This window comes from Taudactylus pleione, unplaced genomic scaffold, assembly GCF_031769625.1.
Source record: "Taudactylus pleione unplaced genomic scaffold, aTauple2 ptg000462l, whole genome shotgun sequence".
NCBI lineage: Eukaryota > Metazoa > Chordata > Amphibia > Anura > Myobatrachidae > Taudactylus > Taudactylus pleione.
In genome coordinates, this window is record NW_028284864.1 from 529586 (window position 1) to 548630 (window position 19045).

The following is a 19045-nucleotide window of genomic DNA, read 5'->3' on the forward strand; positions in this document are numbered from 1 at the left end:
CTATATGATCCACTATATCAGTTTCAGTTGTGAGCATATGGCTGTTATGAATATGAGTTCACATTAATTCCAATTGGATTAGTGATATTAGGGAAGATGAGCACAATGACTCAGGTACAATGTACAGCTGATTTTTGTAGTGATTGGTTTCTAAGATATTTAATGAGATCATCTAAATACTCTGCATCTTGTGTAGGTGGTGTATCTACTCTGGTTCCCTGACTAATTCTAATTAATTCATTTCATTCTTTGACTACACTAGGGAACTGTGTGAAGAATATTTTTCGCCATATTTATGTAAATACTGTATTAATTATTGATGTGTATTTTTATTATTTGTTTTTTTTGTGATCCCCGGGTAATAATTAGTGTATCTATTACATAACCTTTAATAATTATACAATAAAAGAGTAAGTATTATTAAGTCATTCATTTATTAAGTATTATTATCTTATCAATTTTCTTTTCAATTGTTTTTCTATTTTTAAAGAGTGCACCAGCAAGACTATGGCCCTCATTCAGAGCCGTACGCTCTGAGCAGAGCGCACGCTCTGAATGAGGGCCGCCCTCCATAATTATGGAGCGTCCTCCTGGACGCTCGTATAGCTGTGGCTCACCACCCACAGCCTATACGAGCGTGCAGTTTGTTGGCCGCGATGGTCTTGACCATCGCGACCATCGCCACTGCGAGCCGGAGCCTGCGGTTGAGTTTTTCAACCGCAAGGCCCGAAGTGATTTTGGCTCTATCAGAGCCAAAATCACTCCCACTGACATCACTAGTGATGTCAGTGGGCCGGCTTCTGACGGTAGGCGTTCCCTTGGGAACGCCCCCGTCAGGGAGGCATGCCCCCGGCACGCCCACCAAAGGGGGCGTGCTGTCAATCAACATCGACAGCACGCCCCCTTTGATCAGACACAACGAGCGAAGGAAAGTCCTTTGCTCGTCGCGTCTGGCGCATGCGCACGACGGAGCTCCCGCCGTCGTGCGCAACATCAACCCACTTGCGAGCGGACAGCTGCTTGCGAGTGGGTCTGAATCAGGCCCTATATCTGTTCTTCTGCTTCTTTGCATAAACATTTGATAGGAGTTAGAGTAGGCAAAGCTATCAGGAATTAAAAAAAACAAACAAACATTGGAACATCATGCTGCTGATAATGCTTATGGTAGCTGCAATACAAATCTCTCATCCATGGTCTTCCTTACCCTTCCCAGTGGCCAGACCTCAGCCAGCTGGTAATCCCTTAGAAGGATACAGCTCCCGGTGTCTTCATTTTAATTACATTTTACAAATAATTTTATTTCAATTATTTCCCGCTTGGCACTGTGGTGTATTGTTCCTTTTATTAATTATAGTGCCTTTCATTTATATGTATATAGTATATTTGACTAAATTGTACAACCTGCAAATTATAGTACTTTACATAATTTGCTAAATATATTGTATACTCAATACTTTTGGGTACAAATCATTCATTTTAAGAAATATCTATTAAGATATACATGTTTGAGAACTGCAATTCTTCTTCAAAATCCACACAATTTAGTTGATACACTACAGGGATGATAACTAATCTGAATGCATTTGAGTCAACTTTATCAATAACACAAACTAAAGCTGGGTATACACTTGTTGATATATTGCTCGTTTGAACGTCAAACCATATATCGGTGGAGGATCGACATTGTTTGTACACCCGATAGCTCTGAACGTCATCGTTCACAGACATATCAGGTCAGCCCTGCAGAACAGCCAATATACCTGAAAGATATAAATCGGTACATCTGCATGTGTGTACGAGTGACCGCTGCCCAGGGGCGTAACTCCCGGAGACAATGGAGGCGCCTGCCTCCGGGCGCCAAGCCCTGAAGGGGCTCCTCCATCTATAGCATGTACAGCAGCAATAGTGTGATTCACAGAGGAAAACGAGTGTGACCGCTGATCTTCCATTGTAGCTCTGCAGCGATGCACCCGTTGCTGCTGCAGCATTAATTAGCTCTGTCCTGAGTGGTGTAACTAGGGCAGGGCGAGCGGGGTGCGTACCCTGGGCGCCGTTGGACCGGTGGCGCGCCGCCGGCCACGGTACCGGCCCGCCCGCCCTAGTTAGCCAGTAAAGCGCCGACCGCAATGAGTGCGGTCAGCGCTACACATTTACACAGGACCGGCGCTAGGCTTCTAGCGCCGGTCCTGTGCTTCACACCTGAGCCCGTTCCCTCCCCTGAAGCTTGCCCAATAGCGCTAGGAGGCGGGTTCAGGCTGTGCATAACACAGGCATCGCCGCCAGCGCTGGCGGCGATGCGTGTGTTAAACAGCAGCCAATGAGAGTCAGATAGACTCTCATTGACTGCTGCAGCACATCCACTGCAAGAGCCGGACTTCCGTCCGGCTCCTGCAGTGGGTAATGGGACTGACGTCATGACGTCTGTCCCATAATGCTGAGTGCGCCAGCCCGGGCGGACTGGCGGGCGGGAGCGGCGCCGTGGACAGGAGCAGGGATTCAGGTAAGTATATTTTTATACATATATTATTTTTTTTTAACCTATCTGCACAACGGGGGAGGGGGGTGGCTACTACTGGGGGAACCTTTACAGGGGGAGGGGTGGCTACTACTGGGGGCGCCATTGGGAGGACCTCTACTGGGGGGGGGGCTACTACTGGGGCACTTAATCGGGAGGGGGAACCTCTACCGGGGACTACTACTTGGGGGGGGGGGGAACTACCACTGGGGGCATTATAAAAGGGGCCTACTACTAGAGGCACTGCACTCGGGGAACCACTACTGGGGGCAATAATAGGAAGGGCCACTACAGGGGGCACTGGATAGGGGGGATCACTACAGGGTGCCTGCATAAGGGGACCACTACTGGGAAAACTGCATGGGGGGTGGGGGACTACTACTGGGGGCTCCATATAAAGGGCACTGCATAAGGGGATACCGCTACTGGGCGCACTGCATTGTGGGGACTGCTACTGGGGGCACTGCATAAGGGGGAACACTACGTGGGGCACTGCATTTGGGGGGGCCACTACTGGGGGTACTGAGTAAGGAGAACTAATTGGGGGCTGTATAAGGGGGACCACTACTGGGGATACTGTATAAGGGGCACTACTATGGGCCTGCATAAGAGGGACCACAACTGCATACTGGGGGTACTGTATAAGGGGTACTACTGGGGTTAAGGTGCATATGGATAGGAATGTTCAGTTTGAAAATAAAGGGGTGTGTCATGTTAACACGCCCCATTTTTAAGTGACCACGCCCAATTTTTGCCGCACGCGCCTTCGGTGCGCGCACATCGGAGGGGGGGTGGGTTAGGGCTCCCTTTTCAAATTTGCCCTGGGCTCCAAATACCCTAGTTACACCACTGTCTGTCCTGGGAACCCTGCTAACATCTGCAAAAGGGGACAGGAAGGCTCCCATCTGATACCCCTCAGCCTGCGCTGCAACAAGCGACAGTGCACCCGTCACTGCTGCTGGACAGTGTGCTAGGACCCGAGACACCTATCCCAGGGACCACCAGTACAGAGAGCCACACACTGGTAACTGCCAATTATGCATCACAACAAACGACTACTCAACAGCATACAGTATGCTGCTGCAGAGGTGGCTGAAACTCTGTGATTCTGTCTGACACTGACCCACCACCTGGAGCCGTGGAACAAAATTTATATATTAGGTATAATGGTATATGAGCATCTGTGACTGATTCGGTGCGGTCAAGGCTAAAAGCCATAGTGAAATGCATGTCGGTGTCCTGCTGTGTAACCAATGCCTCATGTACAAATTGTGAATACTACATACAGTCAGGTGCATAAATATTGGGACATTGACAGAATTTTCATATTTTGGCCTCTATTCACCACCACAATGGCTTTGAAATGAAACAAACAAGATGTGCTTTAACTGCAGACTTTCAGATTTAATTTGAGGGTAATTACATCCAAATCAGGTGAACGGTGTAGGAATTACAACGGTTTCTATATGTGCCTCCCACTTTTTAAGGAGCCAAAAGTAATGGGACTATCAACTCAAAAGCTATTTCATGGACAGGTGTGGGCTATTCCCTCGTTATTTCATTATCAATTAAGCAGGTAAAAGGTCTGGAGTTGATTCTAGGTGTGACATTTCCATTTGGAATCAGTTGCTGTCGACTCTCAATATGAGATCCAAAAACCTGTCACTATCAGTGAAGCAAGCCATCATTAGGCTGAAAAATCAAAACAAACCCATCAGAGAGATAGCAAAAACATTAGATGTGGCCAAATCAACTCTTTGGAACATTCTTAAAAAGAAAGAACGCACCGGAGAGCTCAGCAACACCAAAAGACCCGGAAGACCACGGAAAACAACTGTGGTGGATGACAGAAGAATTATTTCCCTGGTGAAGAAAAACCCCTTCACAACAGTTGGCCAAATCAAGAACACTCTCCAGGAGCTAGGTGTATATGTGTCAAAGTCAACAATCAAGAGAAGACTTCACAAGAGTGAATATAGAGGGTTCACCACAAGATGTAAACCATTGGTGAGCCTCAAAAACAGGAAGACCAGATTAGAGTTTGCCAAACAACATCTAAAAAACCCATTGCAGTTCTGGAACAACATCCTATGGACAGATGAGACAAAGATCAACTTGTACCAGAGTGATGGGAAGAGAAGAGTATGGCGAAGGAAAGAACTGCTCATGATCCAACACATACCACCTCATCAGTGAAGCATGGTGGTGGTAGTGTCATGGCGTGTGGCATGTATGGCTGCCAATGGAACTGGTTCCCTTGTATTTATTGATGATGTGACTGCTGACAAGCAGCAGAATGAATTCTGAAGCGTTTCGGGCAATATTATATGCTCATATTCAGTCAAATGCTTCAGAACTCATTGCACGACGCTTCACAGTGCAGATGGACAATGACCCGAAGCATACTGCTAAAGCAACCAAAGAGTTTTTTAAGGCTAAAAAGTGGAATGTTATGCAATGGCCAAGTCAATCCCCTGACCTGAATCCGATTGAGCATGCATTTCAGTTGATGAAGACAAAACTGAAGGGAACAAGCAAGAACTGAAGACATTTGCAGTAGAGGCCTGGCAGAGCATCACCAGGGAAGAAACCCAGCGTCTGGTGATGTCTATGCGTTCCAGACTTCAGGCTGTAATTGCCGGCAAAGGATTTGCAACAAAGTATTAAAAAGTGAAAGTTAGATTTAGGATTGTTTAGTTTGTCCCATTACTTTTGGCCCCTTAAAAAGTGGGAGGGACATATAGAAACCGTTGTAATTCCTACACCGTTCACCTGATTTGGATGTAATTACCCTCAAATTAAATCTGAAAGTCTGCAGTTAAAGTACATCTTGTTTGTTTCATTTCAAAGCCATTGTGGTGGTGAATAGAAGTTAAAATATGAAAATTATGTCAATGTCCCAATATTTATGCACCTGACTGTATATATATTTGCACCTATGAACTAATGTTAGGAGAACTATACCTGGGTCTTGACACTTCAAGAATCTGGTGCTTGGTAGCACTAAATCAGGCACAGACTCTCTTATACAATTATACCTGCTATGTAAATTATCATACACCTCTAGGCCCCATTGAATCATCTTCATATAGTCTTTCCAGGTGTAATTGCGTGGATATATTTGTTTTGTGGGGGGGCGCCAAACTCTAAATTGCCTCGGGCGACTGGAATGAACTTACGCCCCTGCCGCTGCCCGTCCGTACACTCGCTGCAGGGACTGCAGACAATGCCATCACATCCGAGTGGGCAGATTTAAATGCCTGTCCAGTGGTCATGTCTGGCCATACATATCGAGCGGGAGATTGGTGTGTATAGCTTACCTAGATGGCCGCTCAGTCAGCGCCGATGGCTGGCCGGCTGCTCAGTCGGTGCGACTGTTTCACCTTTTAAGTGTGTATCCTTTAAGAACAGTCTGTGCAAAAGATACGGCAGAGCACAAAGAGGGTAAGAGCCTTTCAGTATCTTGCACAGAATATCATAGCCACCTTTTGTTGATTTTGACCTGTTATTGTCCTGAAAAAAGGAACTCTATCTTCGTTTAGAATTATTAAACCCACAGGGTCCGTTTTGCAGATAACAGATCCAAGCTTAACATGTTTTGTTGGTTAGGTTAACTCTTGTTTTGTTTATTAGCAATTGAAGAATTGACCCTCCTCAGAGGGAGGGATAAGCAATCTTGTAATTCATCTGGTCCCCAGCAAGCAGGTGCTATAGCTTTCTATACTGCTATCAGTGGCCAGATTGCTGCAGAGAAGATTGTTCTCCTACAAGTTCTGTTGGATACACCAGATGACAGGATGAATCTAACCAGTAAAAGGAGTTTGGCATGGATGAGTATACTATAGGAAAGCTATCATTTATCTAGTACATTCTAAAACAAATAGGGAACATCTGATTGGTTGCTATGGGAAACGCTGCATTTTTTTTTCATTTTAGACGGGACATTAAATCTTCCCCAAGTTTTTTTTTTTACTTCACATACACATCACAGAGCACAGTCTATTTATAGGTTTAGTTGGTTTATTGTTTGATATTGCGTCAAATTGGAGATATTTACTCCCAACAATTACGGATTGGAAACAAACACACGCGCGCGTGGTGAACGGATATTGGGGGAGATGTAAGAAGCGGCAGGCAACAAGCGTTATTTGTCAGGCCATGCTTCGCCCATTTAGCGTGGTGAAGCAGGTCCCTTCATCTTCGGCATGTATTATTATTTTAGTTGCCGAAGAATGACAGTGTTAATTCACCTGTTCGACGAGGCCACTATTCACCTGTTCTCACTCTCTTTTGGCGGGGCCGCTGTCATTGACCGGCAATTGCATGCGTAGGTCAAATTCTCCCAGCAGCACCCGCGCCACTATTGTATATATAAAAAAAACAAAAACGCTATTGTTTCTTGAATGCACAATCCCTGGCTGTCGGAACCAATGCATTCAGTAACGACAGCTGCAAATGTCGAAATCGATAGCTGTAGCTGTCGGAACAGTCAGTGCCACTGTCCGTTCATACATCTGCCTGCACTTCGGCGCCCTCTCTTGAAGATAGGAGCACCAATAATGACAGGGGTACATCCTGCTCGCTTCCCTGCATTACAATATGCAGGGAAGCGATAACGGCAGCACTTAACGTGCACATTTACTGTTTTTTTCCCCCATCACCCCTTCATACATCTCCCTCATTGTGTATTATGTTTTTTGTGGTTTCGATGAATGATAACCTTAAATCTAGTACATGTGTTATGTTTTGGTTGTGGAACGTTATCTTCAGCTGAGAGACATGATGTATTCTATTTCTCCAGCTGCGAGACCGTGTCTGAAATGAGACTTCATTTTTATTCCTTTTTTCTCTTTTTATGTTTAAGGTTATCTATTAATATCTCTATGCATATATCTAACACTGTGGCAACATTCTTCTCCTAGCACGGTTTCTGGTGACTCAGCTGTAGGCCGATATCTGACATCTCACGCTTAAGCAGATTGGAGAAAGTGTTGGAAGAATACTAGTAATTGTAAACACAATGTCATTAATGCGCACATGTTGCCTACAAACACACACTGGAGACAGCCATTCTGCAGGCGGAACCAATATTCAGGGCAATGCTCTGGTTCCTAATAAACAGATGGTCTATATTATGATAACATCCGTGTGTATGGAACAGTTGAACGTTAACACCGAGCATCAGTCTCACCTGCGTAAGCTGCCCAAAGCCCTGGGGCCAGGCACTCTCTTGATGCACATCCTTTGGGTAAGCCCTCACCGGAGAGCGGTCACCATGCCGATAAACCTGGAACAGAGGATTGCTTATTCAGCGCTGAGGGAGAAAGTACACTGAAGACTCTAAGGGGTCCTCAGCGCCTCACACAGTAAAGAAATAGTATGAATACAACAAGAACAAAGTCAATGACAGTACAGAACATGGCATGAGATGAACATGATTTAATATTGCTGCATCAGCAGTCATAATACCCAAGGGATAGGTGCCATTATAGACAGTGGGGAGGAGATGATGGCATAAGTGTAGGAAGAGAGCCCTGGTTGTGAGAGCTTACAGTCTAAAGGGGGGGGACAGACAGACACAGGGCCTGATTCAGAGCGCTCGCTCTGAATCAGGGCTGGCCTTCTGTTTTTTGGAGCGGCCTCCTGGCCGCTCGCATAGCTGTGGGTAACCACCTACAGCTATAGCGAGCGGCCATGATGATGGTCGCGATGGTCGGGCTTGCGACGAGACCCTTGTGGTAGGGTCTCGTTCATCGCAAGTCCCAGAGAGCTTTCGGCTCTAACAGAGCCGGAAACTCTCCACTGACATCACTCGTGATGTCAGTGGGGCCGCCCCTAACGGTAAGCGTTCCCTCGGGAACGCCTCAGTTTGGGCAGCCACCCCCCGCGGCTCGCCCACCAAAGGCGGCGAGCTGTCACTCAACATAGACAGCTCGCCCCCTTTGGTGCGAGACCCGGAGCGACGGATTGCCCGTCGCTAGCAGGGTCACGCGCATGCGCACGACGGAGCCGGCTCCGTCGTGCGCATGCGCTGTGGGCCACCATCAACCTGGTTGCGAGCGCTCAGCGCTTGCGACCGGGTCTGAATCAGGCCCACAGGTCACACAGACAGGAGACAGTGAGCATGGAGCAGTGGGTTAGGATGAGAGCTGGGAGGCTTTTATAAAGAAGTGGGTCTTGAGAGCCCATTTTGAAGTTTTGTCGAAAGGTGGAGAGTCGGACAGGGAGAGGGAGAGAGGAGCAGCACTCTAATATATATTCTAATATTCTACACAAATTATATATATATATATATATATATATATATATATAACAGTCCTGACGAAAGGGCTGATGCCCTGAAACGTTGACAAATACCCTGTAGGTGCCCTGTCTCTGTTTGGGAATTGCACCTGCCGGGGCCAGATGTATAAGCTGTACGGAGTGCCAGCAGTTTTGGGACATACAGTATATATCCATGGCACAGTGGGTAGCATTGCTGCCTAACTGAACTGGAGTTGTAAGTTTGATTCCCGACCAGGAGCTTATATGTGCAGAGTTTTTATGTTCTTCTGTGTTTGCATGAGTTTCCCTCGGGTGCTCCTGTTTCATCCTACACTCCCAAAAAAACAAACATACTGGTGGGTTAATTGGCTGTACTCGCATTGGTGTGTGTGTGTGTGTTAGGAAATGTAGACTGTAAGCTCCAATGGGGTTGGGACTGACAAACATTGTCTGTACAGCTCTGCCTAACAGGTGGCACTATATAGATAAATTATAATCAAAAAGTAATAGGCACAGAACTAAGGGCCTAATTCATTACGGATCGCTTGTGCGGCTGCGATTACACACAGTTCTGTTGCGAAAATATGCTAATGAATGCAATCCCAATGCCGACGCACCGTCAGCATAGGGACGCCCACTACCGCTATCTCACATCCGCAATACCTTGCAGTCCTGCGTATACATCGGGAACATCGGACCCTCCGGCACAACTACAACAGGTCTGACCTTACTCAGAAATTGCTGACCTCATCGCACACAGTGAGTGCGTATGCCGTCGCAGTGTCTAATTTATGCACGCCCATGCGAAGGCGTGGAAACGGACAAGCACCCCTGCGTTTCTCCAACCACTCCCCTGTCACCACCACCAAACGCTGACCTCTCGTCGTTCACTCTGCAATGGCTTTGTATCTGCGTGAGTGCGATCGCAATGTTAACTCACGCACACTTACTACAGTGCATGCGCAGTACGCACCATCGACCGATCTGTGTACGCTGTTGCAGTAGGGATCCGTGAAGAATCAGGCCCTAAGTGCACTATTTACACAAAAATAATCGAAAGGGCCTTACTAATACCCCTTTCACACTTGCGGCAATAACCCAGGTAACTGTGCAGTGTGAAAGGGCCAGGTTATAATAAGCCCGGTTGAGCGACCAGGCATTTCATCCCTGGTTACAAGAACATGATGCAGTGTGAATGGATAACCTGGGTCAATATGACCCAGGTTCCATCCACTGCATAGGAAAAGCCGATGCTTGGTGATCTCATCTCCAAGCGGCGACACAGCACGTGATGGCAGTGACGTCATTGACCCGGCATTATTGCTGGGTCGGTCCGCCGGTCTGAAAGACTTCTCAGCAGGGTCACACCCAGCATGTAGCGTTCCCACTAACACATAGAGGGTGCCAGGAAAAATAGCGGTGCAGTGATCATCGCTGGGGAATAGATAATGCTCGCATGCGCACGCCATCTACACACAGAGAGGGGAGATCTTGGGGGGAAACCGGCATGTCCATAAGTACCGGGCATGCCCCCAAGAGTGATGAAAAAAGGTGATGCTTCTTAAAGACACGCTCCCTTTTCTTGTGACCACGTCTTTTTTTCAGGCGCGATCTACAGTGCCCGGCGTCAGACCTATTGTGAACACTACGGGATGGACCAGTGAACAAAATCCCGGGTGCAACCCGGCATTCTGATATGAAAGGGGTATTATTCATCTGGGATGTAGTCGGCATCCCGGCGTGCGGGATGCAGACGGTCTAAATACGGCGAAGAAATCCCGACAGGTTGAGATCCCGGCACCAGTATCCAGAACGTCGGCTTTCTGAAGATAAGTATTGGGGTGTTAGGGGGGAGGTTAAGTAGCGACGTTAGGGTTAGGTACCGGGGAGGTATGTTTTAGGATTAGGCACTAGAGGCGGGAGGTTAGGTTTAGGCACTGGAGAGGGAGGGTTAGGGTAGGGGTTGGGAAAATACTCACCATGCGTTCCTATGTGTGTCGGTATTCTGGCTGTCGGTATTCTGACCAGTGGCATCCCGACAGACAGGATTTCATACCCAACCCATTCATCTCAATGCATCTTGGCATTATAAATCACTACTCTATGGTTTTATTTTATTCTTTTTGCTCAAAAGACAACTTCCCTAATACGAATGAATGAATGAATGAATGAATGAATGAATGAATGAATGAATGAATGAATGAATGAATGAATGAATGAATGCATTATTGTCATTAACAACACTAGTGATGTCAAGGAAAAAAACCAAGCCACACTATACCACATAAGATAATTATATCAATAATATTAAATGATTAAGACAATATCTGCCTGTACGTTGCATACTGTAAATAGGTCTACCCCTGTATAACTATTAATTTCACAACCCTTTAATACAATAACATACAGAAACATGGTCTCCCAGAGGCATAACTATGGAAGTACCAGTCCATGTAAGTGCTAAGTGGCCGTCAGCACAGGAAGCCCCTGTCCCAGAGGGAAAATATGCACCTTAGAAACTGCTTCATAACAAGTGTATCCAGTATATCCGACTCATTGCTAGTAATGGAATTAGGGCCTGATTCAGAGCCGGACGCTATTTGCGCTCGCTCATTCATTAAAAAGGGGTGGCTATTCAAATGAACCGTTCGCTCTTTGCGGTCTGTTCACGCCTCTATGTCTGAACGAGCGAACAAAACTTGTGGTCGTAATTTTGAAAAAGACGCCCCCTGGCCGCTCGCACCATACGTCATGTCCGCTATTTAAGAGATTAATCGAGTACATCGAACAGCGTATGAACTGCTCGCTATTCTTGTGGTTGGTTTTTCCTACCACAATCTTGCGAGCAGTTCTGACTATAAATCAACCAAGTGACGTGGTTAATGAAGCTCCTGTATTAATTATGCACACCCATAAAACGCCCGTTTTGACCTTTAAGCACGCCTGCGTTCTGATTTCCACTCCCCGTTTTCAAGCACCTTCCCCTGTTACCACCCACATACGCCTCATTCTGTCACTCAAAATAGCAGGCATTCGCTATATAGCGAACAAACGATTTTCGGCCGCACTGAGTGAACCACGCATGCGTATTAAAATCCGTACGCATGCGCAGTTGTGCGAACATCGGGGGGGACGAACGAGCGGCCGCTTGCGAGCAGCTCTGAATCAGGCCCTTAGTACCCTCCTGGATGCTGCCTGGGTATGGAGCAGGCTTAAAGGAGTGTCTGACATTGTGGAGCTGAATCTGAGACAAATACTCTGAGATACCGTTTGACGAGTCTTTAGACGCCACCATCGGTCCCATCATGGAAACTTGCACCAGCCCTGTGGCAGGTGCAGTTTCTCTGTCAGAGTATGGCCTCCTATGCGAGTGGTTCAGCATCTCTGCAACTGATATCAGCACCACGCCTGCAACAATCCCATAAGAGGGACCATCCCTGTGCATCCACTTAGCCACCTCCCAGTCACCGCCAAATACATTTTCAAGACATTTCTGAGACCCTGCGTCCCCCATGCGCCTCAATCATAACTCCGACACGCTGTCTGGTGGTGTGCGCAGTGCAACTTGGAGGCATGCGCAGAAGTAAAAGAACGCTCCACTGCATCCAACATCGGCAGTCTGTGCGACAGAACCAGGCCCTATAATTGCAGGAATACGGCTCCAGCATAACTTTGCTATGGGGGGGCCTAGATATTTCTTGTTCATTTTTTTCTCAAAATATTTTTATTTGAATTTTCATTGTAATGGATACAATAGATCACAGGTTCTCAAACTCGGTCCTCAGGACCCCAAACAGTGCGGTATAAAATCGGGAAGCCTGCTGCCTTAATACCGGCAGCCGGCTTCCCGACTGTCATATTGTGGCGGGGATGAAATGCCGGGCGTCTATATCTAGACGCCTGCCATTTCCCCAACGCCGGGAGACAGACGCCCGGCATCCAGATCGAAGGGACGCCGTGCGCCGCGAGCGGACAGCCACGGGGTGGGGGGGGGGGGAGGATTAGGTTTAGGGTTCCCAGGGGGGGACTTAGGATTAGGCACCCCCCCCCCCCCCGGGAGGGTTAGGGTTAGGCTAGGGGGAGGGATGGTTAGGGTTAGGCACCCCCAGGGGGGAACTTAGGGTTAGGCACCCCCCAGGCGACTTAGGTTTAGGCAGCAGGGAAGGGGGGGTTAGGGTTAGGCACTTAGAGGGGGGATTAGGGTTAGGTACAGGGGGGAGGGTTAGGGTTAGGCACCCCTAAGGAGGGTTTAGGTTAGGTTAGTAGATACTTACCTTAGGACGATTGGGATTTCCAGCGCTGTCGGGCTTCCTCTGCCGGACTTTGCTGGTTTGTCGGGTTGCCGCTGCTTGTATTCGAACTCCCAGCCATGCGGCAGCCGGGATATCATACAGATTCCAACACTGCATGTTTTCCAAATCTCCTCACAGAATCACAAGTGAAATAATTCCACCTGTGGATCTTCTAAAATGTGTCAGTGAGTAATGAATACACCTGTGCACCTGCCAGGAGACCCGGAAAACGTGACCTGTGCCCTGAGGACCGAGTTTGAGAACCTCTGCAATAGATTGTATAAACATACAAAATAGTGATAACAAGACGAGGGGTAGCAATAGCCACGTTGCAGACAGTCTTCATTCTAGCACCCTGCACCTGTTAAAACCCGTGCAGTTCCTTTTTCCTGCCTGGAGCGTGCTGGTGCTTCTAGAACACAAACTGCTGAATCTCAGCAGTTTGTTGCTAAGCTGAGTGTGCTAGAAGCACCAGAGCGGAGCGTGACACTCCAGGCAGGAAAGCGGAACTGCACGGGTTTCAACAGGTGCAGGGTGCTAGAATAAAGACTAAACATCATATAATAAATCAATCAGTGAGAATATATCCCCACATAAGAAAAGTTATACAAATCATGTAACATATTAATTGTGGGCCCAGAAATTTCTAATGACACCAGTGCAAGTATCTATAATAACACTAAGGAAGAACTTCCTGGTCTCTCACGCTAGACAACAATGGGTGGAATCATAGTTTATTGTGCAATGTTTGCTCAAAACCACTGTGATGACATAATAACCAAAGCAAAAAAGTTTCCAATTGTACATATGTATGAGCCGCTGCGGCCAGTCGGGGAGACTCACAGACATATTTCACACCTTACGGCATCTTCAATTAGGTGCAAAGAGTCAGTTTGTGCGGAAAAGTATCACCGGTGACGTCATTTCGCCAGGCGAAAACTTATCCCCATATTCAATTCCAAAGACTTTTCGCCGGAGTGGAAAGTCAATGCATTGAAATGGGCGAAAAAGATTTGCCTATGACAGCTGTCGAAAAAAGTGCAGAATTGGGGTTTTGGGGTACAAACTTGCGGGAACCACCCAGCACCCTTGGGACAGGCCCCCAAAGGTAAACTGTGTCAAAAAAAGTTTAAAAAATACTTAAGACCCCAAAAAAGTACTTTCATTTTGGGGGCCAAACTTAAAAACTAGCAAAATAAGACTCCAGGGGGGTCCCCAAGTATGCCCTAGGTGTTTTTAAGTTTGCAGGTGGTTGCGGCAGGTGGATTTTTTATGTGTTTTAAAAGTTAACTTTAGCAACTTTAAAATATGCTAGCATCCATTTTCATGTACCCCAAATTTGCTAGGATAACTTATTTTCACCATAAAGAAACTGCTAAATGCTATTCTTCACCACTTACGCAAGGACGCTAAATAGCAGCTATTGAGATCATTTAAGGACCCCAAATACCTTCAGCAGGGCTATTCGGGGGTATCTATAGTGATCCCCAATGTCAGTGCATCTTTTTGTGGTGTCAAGCTGATTTCCCCAAATCTGACAACACTTTTCGCATGTTACAGTTTCGCCGGGTCCCGTTTTAGCTGATTTCTAATTGAATACAGGGCTAAGCGGGGACGAGCGCAATACTTTTTCGCACTGAAAACCAGCGATGTCAGCAAAAAGTCTGGCATGCAAAAAGTACGGGACTTTTCGTGGCTAATTGAATATGCCCCTTTGGCTTTAATCACAAGCTTAAACCAATCTAAAACAGGTAATTGATCTGAAACGGAAACCCTCCCTATTACTGGTTACATATCCTCAAAAGGTGATGTCTGAAAAATACATTCTGGCTCATTATCAGCTGTGTTGGTAAAATTGCTAATTGTTTTTTTTTTCAATTTATTTACTTATTATAAGTACAACCTAGTTTGCAGCCGTACAACTATGTAAATATTATTCTTCTATTTGAATGTGTGCTAATAATTTTGCATGTATTGCTCAGACTTAGTGGAGATTATTTTTGAATGCCATCTTTTTTCACACCCCAAAAAAACAAAACACGCCCTTATTAATCAAACACTCCTACAATATAACATCAAAGTAGGTCGCGGAACACAGCTCGTCTGCATTCATTGTGAGACAGTGGGACAACAATCCTCATCCACTTTGATATCATACTGTTAAAGAGTTTGGTTGCTTTAGAAGCAGCGTTAGCTCAAAAACACCCTTGAGGTATTGGTTGCGGCTAGATCCCCTTCAGTTAAAATACCCTGACGTCATCATTTACAATCCACAAGGACATCTATTGCATGGCCATCAATTGGGAATTAGTAACCTGTTGCTAGCTAATCAAGCTGCTATGCCCGAAGAGTGGCGAACGAAGCAAACCCGCAAGGGTACAAGTTTCTACTATTGGTGGCCAGATACTAAATTGGAGACAAAATAATAGCGCTTTCAGGGCATTGAACTGCACTTCCACCCTCACTCAACGTCACGTCCGGGTCCAACAGCTGAAGAGGATCTAAGCACAACCCGCACCAGAAATGTGACATTTATGAAAACCGAGGCAAGTGCCCATATAAACAAAGTAAATTCCATTTTTCAAAATAATAAAAATAACACTATGGGGTCAATCCTATTAGCCGCGATGATCTTGCCGATACGCACTTTACGGCAGCCACTAGTCGCTGAAGTTAGCTCGCAGCCCCATAGGGCTCCGTGCAAATTTCAGCTCGGAGCGGGCCGCGAAAGGGTGAGGTGCCGATCCATTGCTGGCGTTTTAACGCTGTTGCAACGGCATCTCGCACCCTTCGCACATAATAGGATTGACCCCTAAGATCTTATTGGTTGCTATGAGTTACAGCATTTTTTTAAAAACCCTTTTATAAGTGGGTGGAGGAGCGGTTATCAATGTTTGTTTGCACTTTGCCCTAGTTTTTTTTCCCCAGGATGCTCCTGCTTGATCCCTTATTTGTACTTTATTTTTTCAATTACCCTTTGCTTATTTAGCTATTGTTAAAAGCTACTCTACACAGGTTATTTTAGGTTTTCGAGGATATTGCAAGTGGAAACCACTTAGGGAAAGCAGGAGCAGTACAAGTGTCACTCTATGGGGGCATGAATGCCAGTATGAACGGACTCAACGCTCCTGTTAGGATACTGCCAAACACTATGAATGCTGCCTCCAGCAGCCATGACAGGAGAGAGAGACCCCCGTATCATCTGACCCACTTCCGGGTCCCACTAATAATGGGAGCAGGTGACGTCACGCCGGGCCGGTGCCCCCCTCCCCGCCCCACTCACCACCGTAACGAAGCGAAGCTGGTGAGCCTGTGCCAGATGTACCGCTGCCAAGATCTGCCAGCACAGCAACAACGGCGAGAAGAAGCCCAGGCCGCCACTCATGACCGCCATAGTCTCCCAGGAATGTATGTCCGGCCTCGGAACTCCGCCAGCTGAGCTGCACTTCCCGGAGGGAACACTAGGACGGTCACATAGACGACTTCATTCATGTACAGTCCGTCAAGGGCGGCTTCAGTTCCTGGAGTACAAAGATGTCCGCCAAGCGGACCACGTGACTACTCAATTAAGTTGCATTTGCATTACGATCCAAAGGACATGACATGATGAGTCTGATGCCGACCACAGTCACCACATTGATGGCAATGGGCATCTCTCCATAGTGGAGATAGTGGTGTATGCTTTCAGTAATTACAATCCTATATATAATAACCTATGCTGTGTATACATTTTGAGTTTTTTTTACTTTATAGTAGTAATATTGAGTATGCAATGTAAGCCTGCCATTGTAAGGTCCGTGTAGTGGCATTGTTGGGAAGAATAGTTTTGTAACCTATAATTGCTTTACCCTTTAACATTATATTTTCTGCCTGGTACAAAATGATGTGCTTCTTAACCACATTTACTATTACCGACAGAGTCGGACTGGCTCGCCCAGGTATTTCCGGTATACGCTGCCAGTCGGCTGTATTTGGGACCAGGGCCGGCAACAGAAATCTCGGGGCCCGGCACATTGATGTCTCTGGGGGCCCCACCTCCGAACCCGCACATCCTTCCCCTGCATGTGTGATGTGTGAAGCATAATAATGTTAACTGAAAGATATGCCAACCTTTAAATACATTGAAAATACACTATGGTCGGAATTCAATTGTTTCCAGCCCCCATCGCGCCCGAGGGAGCTATTCAATTGTTGCTCCTGTCGGGCGCGATCAGCTGCCAGCGCTCCATTTTAGCTCGTAGCCCCAGAGGGGTGCGAGCTGAAATGGGTGAAAAGTGACCTGTTTGGACGCCCAAACGGCACTTTTCGCGATCGCTCCCAGCACTTTGGTCGGGGTTAGCCGATTTACGCGGCTAGATTCTACCACTTTGGGCGCGATCAGTGCGAAAAGCTGGAACAATTGAATAATGGCCCGCGATCTCCCGTCACTTTAGACGGGAGATCTGGGCCACGAAAGCAATTGAATTCCGCCCTATGACTTACCACACGACACTGTCTCTCTGTCACTGATGATACAGGCTGTAGTTCTTGTCTGCTGTCTCTTTCAAAGTCTTCTTGATGACAGTGCTGTGGATGCCTCAGGGGTAAGAGGGAGGGTGTCTGCAGCCAGCAATCCTCAGTCCTCAGCATCTCATCACCATCCTCAGCCCATAAGTATTGGGGTTCGGGTTAGAGACTAGAGAGAGGGTTAGGCTTAGGGACTAGGAGGGAGGGGTAGGCTGTGGAGCGGTAGGGGCAGGAGAGTATACTTACCTCCTGTCGGGATTGTGACCCTGTCGGGATGCCGGCATATATGGGATATATTCCTGGTAAGGTGAATAGCTGCATACAGTGGGCCTGGGATATAGTCCTGGTAAGGTGAATAGCTGCACACAGTGGGCCTGGGATATAGTCCTGGTTAGGTGAATAGCTGCACACAGTGGGCCTGAGATATAGTCCTGGTAAGGTGAATAGCTGCATACAGTGGGCCTGGGATATAGTCCTGGTTAGATGAATAGCTGCACACAGTGGGCCTGGGATATAGTCCTGGTAAGGTGAATAGCTGCACACACTGGGCCTGGGATATAGTTCTGGTAAGGTGAATAGCTGCACACAGTGGGCCTGGGATATAGTCCTGGTTAGGTGAATAGCTGCACACAGTGGGCCTGGGATATAGTCCTGGTAAGGTGAATAGCTGCACACAGTGGGCCTGGGATATAGTCCTGGTAAGGTGAATAGCTGCACACAGTGGGCCGGGATATACAGTACTCCTGATAAGGTGAATAGCTGCACACAGTGGGCCTGGGATATAGGGGGTCATTCAGACCCGGTCGTTAGCGCCGATGCGCTCGGACCGGGTCGATGGCCCCCCACAGAGCCGGTCGTAGCGGGTCTCGATCCAAAGGGGGCGAGCTGTCGATGTTGATTAACAGCTCGCCCCGTTTGGAAAGCGGGCTGGGGGGGTGACAGCCCAAATGGAGGCGTTCCCATGGGAACGCCGACCATTTGGGGGAGGCCCCACTGACATCACTAGTGATGTCAGTGGAGAGCTTCCGGCTCAGACAGAGCCAGAAGCTCTCCGGGGCTTACGACAAGGGAGACCCTACCCTAGGATCTCGTCGTAAGCCCCGATGGTCGCGATGGTCTCTGACCATCGCGACCATCACCGGAGTGGTCGTTAGGCTGTGAGTTAACACCCACAGCTCTAACGACCGCAACAGAGGCGGGCGGTCAGGATGCAAGCGGCCGCCCAGTTTCTGAGTGACCGCTTGCATCCTCCGACCTCCTCTGAATGAGGCCCTTAGTCCTGGTAAGGTGAATAGCTGCCCACAGTGGGCCGGGATATAGTCCTGGTAGGGTGAATAGCTGCACATGGTGGGCCTGGGATATACAGTAGTCCTGGTAAGGTGAATAGCTGCACACAGTGGGCCTGGGATATAGTCCTGGTAAGGTGAATAGCTGCATACAGTGGGCCTGAGATATAGTCCTGGTAAGG

The 19045-nt window shown here is 47.4% G+C and overlaps 1 protein-coding gene across 1 annotated transcript in view; it reads right to left on the reverse strand.

Annotated features, from left to right (window-relative positions):
* The window catches only part of ACP2 (acid phosphatase 2, lysosomal), a 38752-nt gene extending 22178 nt beyond the window's left edge, over window positions 1-16574 (reverse strand). Inside the window, exons 1-2 of the mRNA XM_088448637.1 lie at window positions 16355-16574; window positions 7707-7802 (exon numbers count right to left, since the gene is read on the reverse strand). Of these exons, the coding sequence (XP_088304763.1) occupies window positions 7707-7802; window positions 16355-16465 (207 nt within the window). The 5' untranslated portion in view covers window positions 16466-16574. The remainder of the gene's footprint in view (window positions 1-7706; window positions 7803-16354) is intronic.
* Window positions 16575-19045: the final 2471 nt, after the last annotated feature.